The 18,769-nt window shown below is 36.5% G+C and overlaps 2 protein-coding genes across 2 annotated transcripts; one reads left to right on the top strand and one right to left on the bottom strand.

Annotated features, from left to right (window-relative positions):
* Positions 1-908: 908 nt before the first annotated feature.
* On the bottom strand, positions 909-12,170 carry LOC306879867 (protein Hook homolog 1-like). Its single transcript, XM_079433089.1, has 22 exons — positions 11,974-12,170; positions 10,380-10,465; positions 9,742-9,814; positions 9,582-9,632; positions 9,207-9,339; positions 9,018-9,085; positions 8,862-8,924; positions 8,656-8,739; positions 6,634-6,797; positions 6,302-6,442; positions 6,009-6,210; positions 5,798-5,908; positions 5,630-5,717; positions 5,216-5,282; positions 4,573-4,713; positions 4,394-4,481; positions 4,223-4,254; positions 4,045-4,118; positions 3,782-3,882; positions 3,367-3,468; positions 3,155-3,223; positions 909-2,447 (listed from the first exon to the last, which is right to left on the bottom strand). Exons 1-22 carry the CDS (start codon positions 12,016-12,018, stop codon positions 2,292-2,294), a joined length of 2,139 nt encoding a protein of 712 aa, XP_079289215.1. The 5' UTR covers positions 12,019-12,170; the 3' UTR covers positions 909-2,291.
* Positions 12,171-14,485: 2,315 nt separating this feature from the next.
* On the top strand, positions 14,486-18,398 carry LOC306880558 (E3 ubiquitin-protein ligase RNF170-like; the record flags this gene model as incomplete). Its single annotated transcript, XM_079434158.1, has 6 exons — positions 14,486-14,619; positions 15,561-15,627; positions 15,954-16,062; positions 16,984-17,057; positions 17,518-17,628; positions 18,093-18,398. 6 exons carry the CDS (start codon positions 14,486-14,488, stop codon positions 18,396-18,398), a joined length of 801 nt encoding a protein of 266 aa, XP_079290284.1.
* Positions 18,399-18,769: the final 371 nt, after the last annotated feature.

Here is an 18,769-nt window from a genome sequence, read left to right as displayed (position 1 = left end):
GGAAAGAGGGTCTGTTTGGGGGAGCAGCTCGCTAGAATGGAACTCTTCCTGTTCTTTGTCATTTTATTCAGAAAATTTAAATTTTCAGCTACAGAGGGTGAGAAACTCAACCTTGATGGAGTGATAGGAGTAACGCGCACCCCACACCCCTTCAAGATCCATGCAACGACACGCTGAACAAACCATACTCACTATGAGAATTCTTTTATAGCAGAAATTCAACATTATATAATACACATATGAATTAATACGGTATTGTGTCTGTTTAACATGTCTAAGAAAACAGATCAGTGAAGATTATGGCCTTTCATCTGATGACTGGCTTCTTGTTTGATTAACGGATGTGAGATAATACATCTTTAGTTCCCATGTCAAACCTGCAAAAACCTGCTTAGTAATGCCTAGTTTACAAAAACGAAAAGTGTTGGATGAACATTGCCCTAGAAAAAATAGAGAAAAGGTCATTGCGACATGTTAAACATTATAGTATCATATTGGCACTGATTTCAGATGAAGGGGATGAAGTTTAAGTTTTTTAGGTGACAGATAATGATATTAATCAGCAAACATAAGCAAGATTCTGCTGTGATAATAAACAGCGTTGAAATCCATATTGTCACGTCATAATTTGTTTGTGTGCCCTCTCAAGGCTGAAGAAATATTGCCTCATCCATTTGTATTGGCTGGATTTCAGATCATTAAAATAAGCATTTTAGTGTGTATTCATGTGAAGGAAAATGCTACCCGGGCATAATATAACAAAGATTTTTTGTTTTCATCTGAGACCTTTAAAAATGGTTACCGTTAGTGACACTCAGCGGGAAATGTTTAAATTAGTCGCCATCTAGTGGTGAGACTTGAGTAAAAACTTCAACCTTGGGATCATTAAAACGCAAGAAGGCAGTACTGCAAAACAAACTTTAGACTTTTTATTCATCACATGTAAATGAAGGCTGCAAGTGCTCTTTAACTCCAAATATTACTCTAATACCATATGAATCCAATCGTATTATTTATCATCTCTCACAAACAATGACAGTGCTCATAAAATTGAGTACACAAATTTAAGAGTTCTTCCTTGGAACACATCATACATAAATATTAGCATTTCAAAAAACATTAGCATTTACCCATCACAGATCAAAAAGCCTAGTTGAATAAAACACCAGAAAAGAGAAATCAGAACCACAATGATTAACCTTACCATTTAAAACAGAACTTATGTATTGTATCTCCCAACATACACAGAGTGTGTTTTATCCGAAACGCAACAGCTAGTCTATTAGCAGATAGCTCAGTCAGGTCAACCTAAGCAGGAGCAGAATTTCACAATACAGCAAAAGCCATTTCACAATGCAGCTATGTTTTACAAGTCACGCATGTATATTTAAAGAGTAGCGTACAACACATTCAAAGCCGTCACAGCGGTTTGCTATGGCCTGCTATAATTCTGTGCTGGTGTTCAATCCTGATACTTGAGGTCTTCACACAGACAGGCGACATTAAGTGGATAAAAAAAGGCCCTTCTGCTTGTTAAAAGAGCATGCAAGAGTCCTATCACAGTCAACTAAACATAAAATACCATAACTGACTGAATGAAGCACCTGGATTCAGATTTAATCAATTAGAGTGATTATATGCATGTCTTTTTAAATGTACACAATGTAGTTTCAATGCATGTTGCTGTTGTTATTTGAGAAAGTCACTGTAATAGGAACAAACTAAGAACTCTGGTGTCCAGCACCAAATACATTATCATCCTGATCGACAGATTTTTATTAGCTAGGGCAAAATGTTTAGTCTGCATATACTTTCAATGTTTTATATAACATACCTGCACGATTACAAATATATTCCACGGCTGCATAGTGTATCGTTGGAAGTCATTTCTAGCAAAAGCATGCATGCTACCAATACAGGATGCATTAAATGCATTTCTTCCTGCACAATCTGAGTGAGTCTGACAAAAGATTGACCTGTGATCTTTAGTATGGATGCTGGTTCAGAAGTGACCCTGCTGCAGACGGTTACAGGTGCTTGTTTAGTACTGAAAGTGAAAAAGACCGCTACTGTACATAATTGTGTGCTGACTGAGTAACCTTCGTCAGAGTTCAGCCCCTTATGCACATTATTATACATGTGTAACTGTAGAGAGTGATCACATGGGGACATGCTAATGTTCATCATGGCATGCTTGTCCCCTTGTTTAGAAGTGTACTTAAGGTCACTTGAGTGTACATGTGAGGAAAAGGAGGAGAAGAGCAGGAAGCTGGGAGGTACTGAGGACAAGGTTACTTGGAAGAAGTGGCAGGCATATTGATGGACATAGTGCGCCGCACATTGGTCACCTGACGTTGCTGAGCCAAGAAGGACTGGCCAGGCGGCACTAGAGAGTTGGATAGCCCGCTAAGCCGTGACTCGATTGCCATCTTCTGGAAGTTCAAACTCTATGTTTTGCACAATATGACAAAATTAATTTTCAGAACATAAAGCAAATTACTGCAGACTGTTTCTTTTAAAGTTTTAGATATTTCAAGACATCTATTTCAATTTAAACAATCAAATAATAGGGACATTTTAAGTGACATTCCATTAAGGGACAGTTCACCCAAAAATTAATTATATGATGTTTTATTAAAGTTCGGGAGGAGCACGTCAGATACTTAGCCTAATTAAACACAAGTGGCACGCAATCAAGTCAATCAACACATGGATATAAATACAGCTGACATTTACTCATGTTTCAAACCTGTAAGAGTTTGTGTGTTCTGTTGAACACAAAAGAAGCTATTTTGAAGAATGTTGGTAATCAAATAGGTGATGGTAGCCAATATATGTCTATAGCTACTTTCAACTGTTTGGTTACAAACATTCTTCAAAATAGCTTCTTTGGGTTCAGCAGAACAAACAAACTCTTACAGGTTTGGAACAATAAGAGGGTAATGTAAATTATGACAATTTTAGTTTTTGGGTGAACTGTCCCTTTAAATAAAATAATAAACATGCATAAATAATTATTATATTATCTTTAATTGCAGCACCTTAAATTAAAATACAAACAAATATATAGCGTACAGAATTTTAAATCTAAATAAATAAATATCATCTTTAATTTACACTGTACATGATAAACTATTGAGTGCTGTCACCGTACCTTATTATACCAAGCGGTCACAATTAACTTCTCCTCATATTCCCTCAGTTTGGCCTGCTCACACTCCCGCTGAGTAAAGAAGAAAACATAAGAACAGACATGAGTGAAAAGAGAAAGAAACAACAAAAAGAATTCAGTTGTGAGTGAGAAAGTAAATCTGAAATTGCTAGATGTAAATAACATGTAAAACAGAGAAGAGATGGCTGCTCTACCTCCAGAGCAATGATCTTCTTCTCTTTCTCAGAGAGCTGCACTTTCAGTGACTGAATCTCTGCTGAGGCTGGATTTAGCTTGGGGTCCAGAGCTCGAATCACCTTAGAAATGCACAATATGATGTATAATCACTGGAATATATGAGTAATAACTCTCTGTTATAATAAGGCATGTAAAAGAGCTTAAAATTAGGCAAGAATGCATATAAGAACGCACAGGTTAAACTTGTGGTTATTTGATGCGCAGAGTATGACAGAACATATCAAGTTTTGATCAGTTCTTAATTTTACATGATTCAATAAGATGAAAATATTGAGGACTTTAAAATGCCTACAAAACTGTAACAGACCAGAGTATAAGACAGTCAGTGGTAAAGTAGACTATGTATTTAAGAGCTGAAGTTAATGCAAGTACATCACGGGCTTTCTCCAGGTACATCTTGTATCGATCCTCCATAGCCCTCATGTCCTCATCTTTCTTCTTCAGTGCTGCAACCAGCTCGTCCATCTTCCCACCTGAAAGTGACATTTATCTTTAAAACTGAGAGGAACTTTAAAGATTTTTTTTTTTGTTAGACTCAAAGAGGGTCATAACATCACTCTAGATCATGGACATCAAAGTTTACAGACACAAAGTTGATGGTTTGAGTGAGTGTGACTCGAAAGTTAAAGGCTAACTAGCATCTGGCTGGAGGTCCTCCAACAGCTCTTTCTTCTTCATGATTTCATCTTGTGCTTCATTCAGTCGCACCCTGGGAAAAAAACATAACGACCATCCATTTCAGAGAGTGCATAAGATGCTCAAATATAGCTAAAACAACAGTGAAATCAAATTTTATTAAATGTCTAAACTTACATATGAGCATCCAGCTTCCTCTTCAGATGAGACTGTATGAACGCAAACAAGCAATGTGACTTTTTAATGAAAAGTACTACTTCCAGAAAGAAATTAAAGACTAGATCATTTAGTGTGCTAGATCAAATGTGCAAAAACAGCACCACCCAAGTGGCATAAAAACACACTTACGTCTTCAGGTTTGGCTCCATGTGTCTGCAAAGCCTTCTGCAGATCCTCTACCTGCCGCTGGAGTTCACTGATTCTTTCTCTGTTTAACCTTAATATACACAAACAACACATGTTCATATGCAGAAAATCTACTGCAGAGAACAGTAAGTTAATACTTGATGTATTATGTCAATCTGTACCTGTTCTCAGTGTCCAGCTGGCTGCGTCCACGCCGGGCCTCCTCCAGCTGCTCCTGCAGCTCAGTTATACGCTCGTTCTCTGACTCCTCCTGCTGCAGCCGCAACATCTTGTTCTCATGCTGCAGACGAATGAACCTCTCCCTTGAGAAGCAGAAATACACATCAACATATACATGTATTTATACAACAACGATAGCTAAGATTTTATATGCACTAAAGATGTATGTGAATCACAAAGACATTAGGTTCAGAGTACTAGTCTTGCTATTCACCTTCTGTGTGAAGTGTGATATTAAAAACAGTAGTAAACAACCATCTCCTTCTTCACTCATTTGATCAGATTACCAAATATGAAGACATTTCTGCACAAAATTACTATCAACTTTCCATTTAAAGAATCTTAAAAAAAGATCACGGTTTCCACAAAACTATTACACAGCACAACTGTTTTCAACATTGATAATAATGAGAAATGTTACTTGAATACCAAATCAGCATATCAGAATGATCTCTGAAGGATCATGTGACACTCAAGACTGGAGTAATGGATGTTACAAAAAACAACTTTATCCTTACAGAAATAAATGGCAGTTTAAAATCTATTAAATAGGAAAAAAGGCTTTACTTCCTATATATAACATACCTGTACTCAATGGGCAACATCTCAGCTGCCAGGTTATCGTGGCTTGGACTTCCTGTTTGATACTTTCCTGTGAAGTGTGAAAGAAGTTCAAGTTTCATACCATCTTCTAAACTACATTTTCAGTTTGTGTTTACTGAGCTGTGAAGTGACCCAGACAGATCACTTGAGCTGGTCTCAAGGCTGCACTGTCGTCGGAATATAAATCTAACAGACTGTACTGCCTCTGAACTAGCAGATTTGCTTGAATTTAAATTGGCTTATGCAAAACGAATCACAGGAGTGGAGGAGCTGTTATCTCTCTCAGCAGAGCCCATCTGCACTGATTCATATCTGTGAGCAACAGTCTTCATTCAAATGCAATCTTTTCCTAGCAGCACATGACACTATTTCCAGGTGTGGTATCTGCAAACATACCTGCTAGTAATAGCTGGTCCTGTTGGGCCTGATTGCATCGCAGCTCTTCATTAGTCTCTCTGAGAGTGTCCCGCTCAATGCTGATCCTCTGATGAATCACACACAAACACAATTGTCACAAGGTTTTGGCACATGAATGAGCACTTGCATGTGAATGTGTCTGTCTACCTCTTTCTCCTTTAGTAAAGTATCATATTTCTCCTGAAATTTCTTCATCTCGAAAGCCAGGTTATCAGCCCTACGGGACTCATCAGACAGTTTCCTGTGGAGCTCCTGACCCTGAGGTTCCAAAAGCAATATAGTGTTCATCTTTTACCTCATCTTTCACTTATCACATTTCTCATAATTCCTAAAAATAGAACTGCTAGCACATTTATACCTGTCTCTTGTATGTCTCTAACTGAGCTCTTGCAGCATTAGCTTTGCGTAGCTCCTCTTCAAGGCTGACTGTGTTGTGCATGTAGGTCATATTCTTCTCCTCGAGAACTTTCACTTGCCGTCTGAGGTCACTTAGATCTTCTAACTTCTTCCTGTACGTCTCAACAGAGGCCTCTAGCTTGACTGCCCTGTCAGAGCAGCTCCTAAACAAACAAATCAATCATAAAGACTTCCCAAACCACCCAAAGAGGATACTGGCAAAATCTACTTGTTAAAATATGACCCAGCACACACCTTAATATGTCTAATTCATCTTTAAGCGATCGCGACTCCTCAGCCAGGCTGGTCAGTTCATCGTTACGATGCTGAAGCTCCACTAGTTGTTTCTCCAGCTCTTCACAGTGGATGCGGTAATCATCTTTAGCTGCCTCAAGCCTGGTTATTACATACATACACACACTTTCATTATTTACACTGCATGCTATTTCAAACTGAAACATTCTACCCAAGCTTGGTTCATTATTTCAATGCTTGTCAGCTTATGCATCCACAACAATATACAGAACATCAGCAAGTTAATATCAAGCAAGTTTCAGACAATATTAGGAAAGTTACACTCGGTCTACCTGAAGTTCTCCTCCTGAAGCTGCTCTAGCTGTAGTTGTAGCTGGCTGTGCTTCCTCCCTGATGGAGTGCTGAGGTCTTCAAAAGTATCAAGCTGACTGTCTCGATCAGTCAAGAGGTCATTTTCTGCTAGGAGGCTGTTCCTTTCCTCCTGTAGCATTGTCACCTGTTTAAATGGCAAAAAGGTCAAATATCAGGGCTTTCTGGAAAACCTGATGTTTACTATGTCAAGGCATGTATGACCTACAGTACATACGACAGGTATGGCATATTTGAACATAGGATTGTATGTAGGGTAGTAGTGTATAATATACACAACCGTTCAAATGTTTGAGGTCAGTATCTTATGCTTATCTTATTTATTTGATCAAAAACACAGTAAGAATTATTACAATTTAAAACAAATGTTTTCTATTTTAATATATTTTAAAATGTAATTTATTCCTGTGATGGCAAAGCTGTGTTTTCAACAGCCATTAATCCAGCCTTCATGTCACATGATCTTTCAGAAACAATTTGAATATGCTGAGAAACATTTCTCAATCTTACATTAATATTTTTGTGGAACATGTGATACTTTTTTACATTATTAATGCATTTACTGTCACTTTTGATCAATTTAATGCATCCTTGCTAAATAAATTAATTACTTAAAAAAAAAAAAAAAATCTCGCTGACCTCAAACTTTTGAATGGTAGTGTATATACAGAGCATGATGTAAAGATTTTTGAAAAATTATATAATATTGAATTATAACAGATTACAACTAGATGTGCTGCCCCACTCCTTACCACAAAAGGAAATAAACCAGTTTACACAAAAAAACACTTTCAAAACTAACTAAACATTAAATAATTTATCCATTATAGTTGTGTGCATACACATAAACTCCAAATTGATGCAGTTTTATATTTAATTTGCAAATTAAATGAAACAAATCCACTGTTAATGTTAAGCGTGTTAAACCTCCCACACCCCAACAGCAAATGCAAGTTATTCTTGTTTTAGAGTGTGTGCCAATATATAACCCAGTAATTTCAGCTCTGAATCCATGAGCTCTTTTTGCCACACAAAACCCTCAGATAAGACTAGTTTTTCAGTGGTTAGATTGGTTAGTGGCAACGCAGGGTTTTAGTTTTAGTTAGGCTAGGTTGCCATGCATCTGTTTAAGACTTACCTCTCATAGGTCATGGATACTTTTACAACTCAATCTGTCAAGAATCAGCAACACATGAAATTCTAACCCATTTATGTGCACAGGAAAATTAACATAGCCGTTCAAATTCTGCAAATGACCTTTAAATGTACTACATTTACCACAATTTCCAAAAGGGAAATATACACCTAATATTTATTAATGAAATACTGTACATGACAGATTATTTCTTTGTAAAGCTAAAACACATCAGTCTCTGCAGAGACAAAAAAAAAAACTTGTACTCAAAGGCAAAATCTGTTCATCCATGAAGGTGAATGAACAGAACAGCAGAAATACTGTTCACTGAGTTGACACAGCCACTAAAAAAATGCTGTCTCAGGATTTCTTTGACCAATGCCTTTTTTATGTAGGCAGCTTGTAAATATTTCAGCACCTGTGTATATTCATATCTAAAACAAGTAATAATAGTAACTATTTATGTAGCATTTTGGTTCCGATGCATGAACAATTTTTGCCACAATCTTACTTAAGGCTGTCACAAAAGTATCAATAGTTGTCAAGCAGCTTTGTAGCGGAATTGAGTTCATAACTTATACATTTTTCTACAATGACACGGTTATTGAACTGAATTGAATCAACTAAATTGAGCTGAATAATGACACTGCTTTTTTCGTAAAGCTGCTTTACAACTGAAATTGAAGTCATTTCATAACTGATTAATTTTAACACTAATTTTCCTGGTTATTACTGTAAGCTCATTTGAAATCTGTATTATATAACTTGTGACTTGATTTTTAACATTCCTAATATTCTCGTATCTTTACAAACCCCTTTGACAGCTGTTTTACTGAAACTGGAATCTCACCTGCATGTCGAGCTCCTGACAGCGCTGCGCCAACTCTTCTTTCTCTGCCATGACTTCAGTCAGATCCTCCAAGGCTTTCTTTAACTGCATGCCAAAAAACCAGAATCATTGAACAATACTACAAGATACTACATTTAACACCAATATCAACACTCTGACGTTCTCACACTGACACTGTGATGATGTTATATGTCTGTATTTCTTACCTGTTGGTCAACATCTCCAGGATGTTCTGTTCCTAACTGAGCCACAGTCTCCTTGTTCATAAGCTGTAATCAATACAAAAAACTTTGAAATTTTTTTTTTTATAAAGAAAATATATAAATGACCACTTAAAAACACCTGAATAAAATGAATCTGACCTCCTGAATAGCAGTCATCACCACATGCTGTACAGATTCCTCCAAAGTCATAATAATCTGGATATACTCTGTACAACAAAACAATTTCACAAGGTTAAAATAATGAAATATATATGCATCACGAGGAAAATAGCAGTAAATAATGATAGAAAATATTTTAAGGTTTGGGTGAACTATTCATTTAAATACCTTGTTTCCGGTCACATTTGACTGCACAGCCCAGGATGAGCTGCAGGAGGCGTCCCAGCTCTACCTGATCAGACTGCTCTACCACACGCACCAGATCAGGCAGAAGGCAATCTGTGATCTGCTGAGCCAAAACCTGAGCACAAAGTGATCAGAACACATACTCATTGTTAGAATGAATCAGTTTAAGCATGATTATTGTATCTTTGAAATAAATTATGAAAAAAAGAGAAAAATTGCAGGCATTAACACAGTTATATAATTAAACCACCCAACAATTACACATTCATGTGACAGCAGGCATGTGCGAATTCAGAATGCTTGGTGTCAGATGAAAGGTTAATTCAGACTGATGATATCTGAAACACTGTCATTTACCTCATTATAATAATCAACAATCATCTGCAGGATCTTTTTGAGATTGTTCATCTGTAAAAATGGAGAGAAACAAAGACTTTAGCTTTGACTAACACACTAAATTTGGCATGTTCTCAAAATTAGATTTAAGCACCAAGGCATAAAAGAAAAATAAGCCTACCTTGAGTCTCACATTATCTCCAACATCCTCTTTAATACGGGCCAGCCAGCTCTCATTGAACCATGAAGGATCTCTGTAATTGAAATATATTGATCAGTGCAGCACAGTCTTATCTAATTCAGATACTTTCAGATGCTTTCATTCAGATCAGTCGGCAGAATCAAATCAAATATGTTTTGTTCTTATCCCATCCTGCTTTAATATAATCAGAATTACGTCACACTCTCAGGCTCTCCAGACTCTCTGATAACAATATAGAAATTTCACTAAACTTGAATGTTTATTCAACAACAAAAAAAGTGTTTCAGGTAATATAACTCTGAGGACTACCCAGAACCCAATGCAAGTCATAAAATATTCACACACTGACAAGCTGAGGTATAAATCTGTAATGCTGACCTGGAAAAAAACTAATCTGATTTAGTATGGCAAGGAGGAAAACAAAAAATAGGGGCAAATGAGAAATGTAAAACACAGTTGAATGAACGAGTCAAAAAAACACTGCGGATCAACTGGTAGTACATGGCACAAGCAACGTTGAAGTCATGGGTAATGAAATACAATGAAAGCTATATGAGTTGTGTTGGATTAAAGCATGTGCCAGAGAATAAATGTCAAGTAAATGTAAACACACTCACATCTGATGCAGAGCCTGAGACATGGCTGACCCTGAGGTCAGATCCTCCACTGTCTTACAGGGGGCTGCAGTTTTGAATGTTTGCAGCTGAGGCATATACAAAAAAAGAAAACAAATGTATACAGTGCTATAATAAACAATGATAAACTACAAAGAATGCATTACAATATATACAAATTTTAATATATTAAAAATTCAATGACACAATATTTATTACCTGTAATTGTAAAAAACGTTTTCAGTTTTATTTTGAATAATTGTTGAGTAGTCATGACACAGAAGACTTTCTTTTCCCTGAAAATGCCAGTTAATGTTCATATTGGTCTAAAGCTTACTAACTTTGCTCCCACGGGGGATAACAATATCCTAAATATTGATTCATTGATTGACTGATTGATTATTTTTGCACTTTAAAAAAAAAAAAAAAAGAAGAAGAAGAGGAGAAAAAAAGTGCTAACTGAAAGAAAGTGACAAAAACCAGGCAATTTTCCAAATTTGGAAAGAGCATTTTCAGCACAGCACAAAGATTAATTTGACATTTGATTTAATTATTAGTTTCTCATCGACTTGTCAATCCTCATTTGGGAAACCCTGCATTACTGCAATAAAATTTATAAAAATCGCTATGGGTGCAGCATGATAGTATATTCAATAGAACATCCTGGAGGTTTTGTACACTTCAGTTTTATCTTCCAATCTACTTTGATAGCAATAACATATAGCACTCTCACTAAAGAAAAATACAATGAACATTTACAAAATGCTCCATCATGTTGTTAAGGTATATATTTACTAAAGATCTTTATTTTGATCAACTCCAGTGAATTATATACAGGCTGTATTACATCAATTACGCAAATTTGGGTGCGCAGTTCTAATGTATGACATCGCTACGGAAAACAGACTCTGGGATTCTAACAAACAAATAATGGATTTAAAATGTGCTATCTATTCAGGTAACAATTATAAGCAGGGTCAAGCCATTCATAGCAGCAGAATGAATTGAAGTATTGTATTATAGAGACCCCAAAGGTTTAGAGAATTAAGACAGTTTTATTTTGCATCTTATAGTCTTTTTTTTTTTAACTATTCAGAAGGGGCCTTGATTGAAACGCAGTGTAAACACAGCCATGGATTAGAGCCAAATACAGAGAATCGCGAGCACGCGCCGCAGTCAAAAATCAAAACGCCATCATATTAAACTGAGACAGGGAATATCTGATTGCATAAGACACATTTCACAAATACTCTAGCTAACCAGATTAGACGCCTAAATCGGATTGTTGGCTGTGACTATTGGTGTTGTTTACATGTCTAAAAGCATTCAGAGTCTGACTCGTCTTTATGATTTTTGTATATTGGTGTCGCAAAGGTGCCGCTTGGAGAAATGAGCGCAATTTTAACGTTGTAATGATGCACCGCAGACCCCGTTTGATTTACAAAAGCAAGTGCACAAATCAAAATGTCTTATTTCCGGTATTTTTGGACCATGGTGCCGAAGGAAACGACTACCTGCGACAGGTAACGCTATCTGATCGCAGATAAATAAACGATTCCAGTGACCTTTAGAGCTAAACTAAAAGATAGGATCTTACCCAAATAATCAGGCTCTCGCACAGCACCGTTTTATTTAAATCCATATCTCCTCTGTGCTATCGGGCAAATATTTCCGTCCACCTGTCAACAATGCGCTTCCCCTTCCCACCTGCGTGTGTATTTCTCACCAGCGCTGCGTTCACGTCTATTGCGTCTACGCACTAATTGATACGTAAAGGCTTCGTGAATGTCCGCCGCGGATACAGCGCGTGCTGCGTTGATATGGATTGGTGGGGGATTGAAGGGATCAAGAGTGCAAGAGCAAGAAATAAAACACCAATGGTGTATTGAGTTCAGGACACCGTGTAGCCAATCAAAACAGAGATCCGAGGAGACTGGCAGAGCTGAGAACACGGATCATGTGGTATAAAGCGTTTGGTTTCCACACTATGGAAACTGAATAGGCCATGGGCATATAAGAAAGTGAATATAAAATAGCCTACAAAGTGTTCTTCTTCTTCCGTTTTTGGCGCGTCGCATTCTTTGTGCATATCGCCACCTACTTTTGCTGTTATGCAGTCATGATTTATTTATAATCAGTCTTTCCTTGTTTTTGCTCTTGCCTCCTCACATATCCATCCATATATTATATATAATTATTTGATGCTCCATCCCATTCCATCTCCCAAAGTCCCACCTGGGGCCTACAAAGTGTTACAAAATAGGCTACTGTCAAATTTATCATCAAAATGTTCACCCAAATAAGCACCCAATAAATATAGCCTTAAAAATATTAAGCCTATAAGAATATATTTAAAATGTAAATTTAAGATGATCAGCTGGTAGCATCTTGGACCAGCAACAAACCAATCTAAAATATAGCCTACTGTAGTAGTTGGTCATCCAAAAAATTATCAGCTATCTATCCCCATAATGATCATCTTTGACCAGGTAGCCTAATGATTATCTTATACCAGCTATGACCAGCTAGAAACCATTCAATCATGTTCCAAATCATTAAGTTATTATCATTTTTCAACGCTTATTGGGTAAATCTGACAATTTTTTATTTGTTTTAATGTAGTTATTTTTACTTGGCATCCCATAGGGACATTCACTTTTATGCACAGATTCTTTATGATCAACAGCTCCCAAAGAGAGTTTATTTTATTTTATTTTATTTATTTTATTGCCACTGCCTGCCACTTATACACATATGAGTTAAGCTACACTAATGGAACAGAATAATGGCTGAACCTTCAAATTGACTTCAGTTATTAAAAAAGAAAAAGAGAAAAAAATTGAGAATTTTTTTTAAAATTGAGTTGAAATAAGGATGTACATACTTTAGATTTACACAGATTTTTCTGTTGTTAAACATTAACATCTCTCAAGCTATTACCTTTTTGTAATAAAAACGTAAGATTAGATTGTGATGTGAAGTCACATGCGTTTAACCAGTATGCATGCGCACATGAGGGAATACTTCATATAAGAGACATATTAGTGCCTTTATTGTAAACAATTGTATAATATATAAATAGATAATAATCGATAGAAATAGAAATAAAAATAAAAATAGATAAACTGCATTCCATTAAAGTTTTGATAAACTCTTTCCTTTATTTACTCAATTTATAATTTCACCATAAAGCCACACTGAATAACATTAAAACATATACTTAAGCTCAATGGATATGCCCGTCAGAAATAAGCTAAAAATACATTTTCTATTTCGTCTTCAACATGTTAACCACATGGGACAGCGTAACTGGTGACAGTATCCCTTGACTGATATGACACTGGACTTTAAACCATGACAGCCTTTAGATTCTCATTTGGCCCATGGGTCTTTAACCCACCCCTATGCCATCAAGGCCCTTGTGGATCAACAGTTGCTATTTTCAGCCACAACGACCTTGCGGTTTAGGCAAAAATTAGAAAGATAAATATTAGCTTGAGAAATTTTTAGCAAAAAGCTCCAGGGCAAATGCACTGATATGGAGCCAATTTGGAAGTGGGGAAACTAAGCTACAAAAGCTGTCTCATCAATAAAGAATATTGATATAAGAAACTTATAAATAACCCACACATGATACACTCTATTTGAAGGTCGATGTGTAATATAATAAGCCTATAGTATTAGTATAGTATTGAAGCTGGTGTAGATTGTTTTAACCTGCTGGATTGCCCTGGTTATGATTGTCCCATGCATCTCAGTGAAGTGCCTTTCTTTGGTCATCCATATGGGACAGCGTAGATTGTGTAAACTTACAGTAAACCATTGACAGGTTAACCAGACACCTAACCTACTTAAAATAGGAGGAGACTTACAACCTGTGTCTTTGAACCTATGATAGTGGTCACATGACAAAAATACAACACTGGAGACCGAGAAAATGGCCATGGCTTTGTTCAGTGCAAATATAGTCAATAAACACATTTCCACATGCATTAACATATTTCAGAGGCCCGTAAGATTGCAAGCAAGTTTCCTAAATTTCGAAAATCCAACAGTAAATCATTGTAGTTACCTAATCTCCAAAAAAAGGGGGACTGATGCCCTGGTTAATGATTAACCCGTCTGTCAAATTTACTGTGTACAATGCACTAGTGAGAAAGCATTCCAGTCTCTGCCTTCCTCGAGAGAAAGCAACTGAATTACAAACAAGAAACATGCCCACCAGCCACAGCTTCCACAACAGGTGAGAGAGACAAACTATTTGTGTTAGATTTATATTAATTATATTTAATGCACATTTTTGTGCCCAGTAATCCTATCTGAAACTATCTGCTGTGTAAATTGAATGTTTAAATGCTGCCATTGGAAGATTTTGTCTGATATAAGGCTATATTTAAACATTTTACCAATATGCAGCATTATCCATTTTATAAATAATGAAATATTTATATATAGCTATACATGTATTATGATGAAGGGTTGTGTCCTGAGACTGCAGGTTAACTGTGTTATGGTATTGTAGGGCAATAGAAGGCACCACACAGACATGAAATATTATGACATCAGTTGTCAGTCTAACTTTATTCAATTCTAAACTGAACTCACAGTCTTACAATTCACAAATGCTTTCACATGGGATCATTTGCACAATGTTGTTGTTTTAAAGACATAAGATGCTGTATAAGATAACATAACTGCAGGATACCAAGCTATAATAAGATGCAAATATAGTTCTTTTCATATCAAAGGCAAATGTTAGTTCAGTACTGACATATTTCAAAGGCTGATGTACTTTAAAGCTGTCTGGTGTTGTGTTATCTGGCGTGAGTAAAACACAGGTGTGTCAGACAGCTAAATTTAGATTTCGTACGTGCTCTTCCAGACTTAGTCAGCCTATCCAGACTACTCTTTGATAAAAAGTGTAATAAATTTTGTAAAGAAAATAGCGAATTGAGATTAATAAATGTTTTTATTCTAATGAAGAGAAATGAGGTACTTTTCAATACAGCTTACTCAGAATTTCAAAAGAATATCTGTAAGCTGTAATGATACTGTAAGGATGATGACGATGACCTTATAAACTTTAGTCCTGCATTGTGATTTGAAGTCTCTCAGTTCAACTGAATAGCTGTACATAAAATCCACAGTATTGCATTTTAATAACTTCATCTCTCACTTTTGAAGGTCCTCTCTGCTCTCAAAGATAAGGAATCAAGGCCAGCCATACAATCCTCACGTGAACAAAAGAGAGGTGAATACACACATTCCCACACACACATGGCCTCCAAAAGTCTGAGACCACTAGAACAATTCTTATATTGTGTATTTTATTTCATTATTTATAATTAAATGCAGCATTTTCAATTAGAAATGTCTACTTCAGTAAAATACTGCAATACTATAAAATCAAACATTATTTTAGAAATAAATGACACCTGCAACAGAGCAATATTTGTATAAAATATATTTTATAAAATTTAATTTATCATTTATTACTTTAAAATAAAAATTATTACTCTAATAACTTGGGAAAGGGAATATTAATCCATATTAATAATCTTAATTTGATGCTTGCAGGATTTTGATAAAATGTGGTTGCCAGCAGGCAACAGGGACAATCACTGCCCCGTCTGTTTACAGATCACCAGCTATCCCGTAGAGACCAACTGTGGGCATCTTTTCTGTGGTGCGTATCAACCTACTTAAAACACATCACTGCAAAAAAGAAAAAAAAGAGAACTATTTGCATATACAGCATTCATTTCAGTGTTTTACAATGTTAATCATCATGCTGGTTCACTTTAGCTGAAGGTGCTTTAGAGACTAATGTAACTAGTGTACTGTGAGAGAGCAGATGGTGCTGGCCATTTACACTACAAGCACTGAACACTTACCCGCTCATGTGAATCTACAGTGTTGTATATGGAGTTTAATATTATACTGTTGTAGTTATGATAGCTAAACCTCTCACCTGACCCAGATCACGTGAATACACACTCAGAGATGGAATATTTGTAGATTTAAGTTAATAGTAAACTACAAGGTTAATACAAAATTCTAAACTGTTCATAATTCTTGCACAACAGGCACTTTAAACCAGCACATTAAAGAGACTAAAATAAAGAGTAGCAGAGATAATACAAGCAATAAAACATAAAAATAATGATGCACATGCATGTCTCTTTCAGGTTTGATTACCTGTTCAGTATTTATTATTATTATTCCTTCTAGTCACATTGACTCTACTAAATATATAAAAAAGTAGTGAACCCGACCAGCTACTTTGTTAAATACTTGCTATTGAGAAAAAAATAAAAATAATTCATTGAATATGATGTGCCAGATTTACCTGAATCAAAACATAAATAGCAAAAAAACACCTTTTTGTGTGGTTTTAACATGATGTGAATGGTGGAATCAAAATGACATTTCTGAATCACTGAAGCCAATGCATTTCAGTGGAAAAGCACATTTATTTTTATCTATCTGATAAAAATGGTTTAGAATGACCTTTTGAATATAACAACACATTTCTGGCACGTGGCACTAGGCACATGGTGAAGGAGAGGCCCACGCTTATCTGTCTTCTGTGTCTTTTCCTCTCTAGCACCATGTCTGGTATCTTACTGGAAACATTGCTCCTGGTTAGATGCCATCAGCTGTCCTTTGTGCAGACAGACGGTAAGAGATTTCTTACCCTATGCATGCTACTTGAAGAAAATAAGACAAATAAATGCATTTTATTTTATATTTTAGTTCTGAATAAAACGGTTTATTTCTTTCTCTTAATCTTACCCTAAACGTTTAAGGTAGTGAGTGACAATTGTCTGCAAAACTATTAAGCTGCACAACTGTTTTCAACATTGACAATAATAATTAATGTTTCTTAAGGAACCAAATCAGCATATTATAATGATTTCTCGAGGATCATGTGACACTAAAGACTGGAGTAATGGCTGCTGAATGTAGCTTTGCCATCACAGGAATAAATTACAGTTTAAAGGATTTTAAAATAGAAAACAGCTGTTTTAAATTGTATTAATATGTCACAATTACTGTTTTTACTGTATGTGTGTGTGTATATATACAGAAAAGGTAACGCTCTCATTTGATTTGTCTTTTATTCTTTCTTTATTCTCAGGTGAATAAGATGCGCCATCTCTTCAGAGAGACCAGAACTGACTGTAAAGAGACAGAAGTGCTCAAACATGTCAGAGACTATAACAAGCGCTACTCTGGAGCACCAAGACAGGTACAAACATTAGCTTAAAGTTGGCCTCAAGCAATAATGTGTCTTTTTTACATGCCATATGTCAGACTGAAATCATATCAGTTTGTTTTTTGTGAAGTCAGACTTACACACAATGTGATTGTAGCTACTGTAATGCCTCCAAAGACAGGTGACGGCTGACTTGAAAAACGACATTATATAACATTCTTTGTGTTGACAAACTCGTGCCACTCCCAGTAAATTGGTACAGTTACCATTATTACTTCTCAGCAGAGAGTTATTCTTCTTATTTTCTCTCATGTCACCACACCTATTTTAGTTCCTGATGCCACAAAGGTTGTGAAACGTCAGGCCAGGAAGGACACTGTTTCCCACAGTTGGAAGACACCAGCTGACATTTTTATTGTTCAGATGTGCAGCACACACTGATATCCCACGTGCTAGGTCATATGCTACAGTATGATTGTCATCTTTTCCTTTTTTAGGTAAAGGATTACGTGTGCGATACACCCATCTTCCTGCTCTTTTTGGTGCGATGGCTGGGGAACATGGGCAGCCTGGTATGGCTGTTTCTCTTGAGGGTGGCCGTCTGTGGATTTGGCGCTGCCATGTCTTTGGCCTCTCCACTGGAGACTCTTCCTGGGCCGCTGAGCAGTGTGCTGGGCATGCTGGATGATTTTGTAGTGGTCTTCCTTCTCCTCATCTGCATTATTAACATCAACCAGCAGATGGGGCCGCAGAGGACAAGAACGCACTCCGTCACACAGGGTGTGCTGACCGACACATTGTAGAGCAGAGGTATTCAACCCTGTTCCTGGAGACCCACTATCCTGAAGAGATGAGCTACAACCTTAATCAAACACACCTGAAGCGGCCAATCAAGCTCCTCAAGACTGCTTGAAAATTGTAGGCAGGTGTGCTAAAGCCAGTTGGAAATAAACTTTCCAGGAGAGTGGGTCCCCAGGAGCAGGGTTGAAGACCTCTGTTGTAGAGGACAGTGATGATGTGCTTACTAGCATGTTGAAATTACGCTAAGGCCTGCTGCACTTTGATCTTATTGAACATGGATTTTCAATGACGATGTGTCTAGAATAGACATACAGCACTAAATAAGATGAGTGGAGTTCTGATGTTTTAAAAACAGCAATTGAAGGTGTTTTAT

The sequence above is a fragment of the Barbus barbus genome (genome assembly GCF_936440315.1).
Source record: "Barbus barbus genome assembly, chromosome: 14".
Lineage (NCBI taxonomy): Eukaryota > Metazoa > Chordata > Actinopteri > Cypriniformes > Cyprinidae > Barbus > Barbus barbus.
The sequence above is the reverse complement of the archived record's forward strand: the minus strand, read 5'-3'. Positions and strand labels throughout refer to the sequence as shown.

Coding starts and splice junctions, on each gene's coding strand:
- LOC306879867 (XM_079433089.1), bottom strand. CDS start 12,018: ATGGATTTAAATAAAACGGTGCTGTGCGAGAGCCTGATTATTTGG. Junction 9,340..9,581: donor TTGTTGATTATTATAATGAG/GTAAATGACAGT, acceptor CTTTGTGCTCAG/GTTTTGGCTCAGCAGATCAC. Junction 8,740..8,861: donor CTGGAGATGTTGACCAACAG/GTAAGAAATACA, acceptor TTTGGCATGCAG/TTAAAGAAAGCCTTGGAGGA.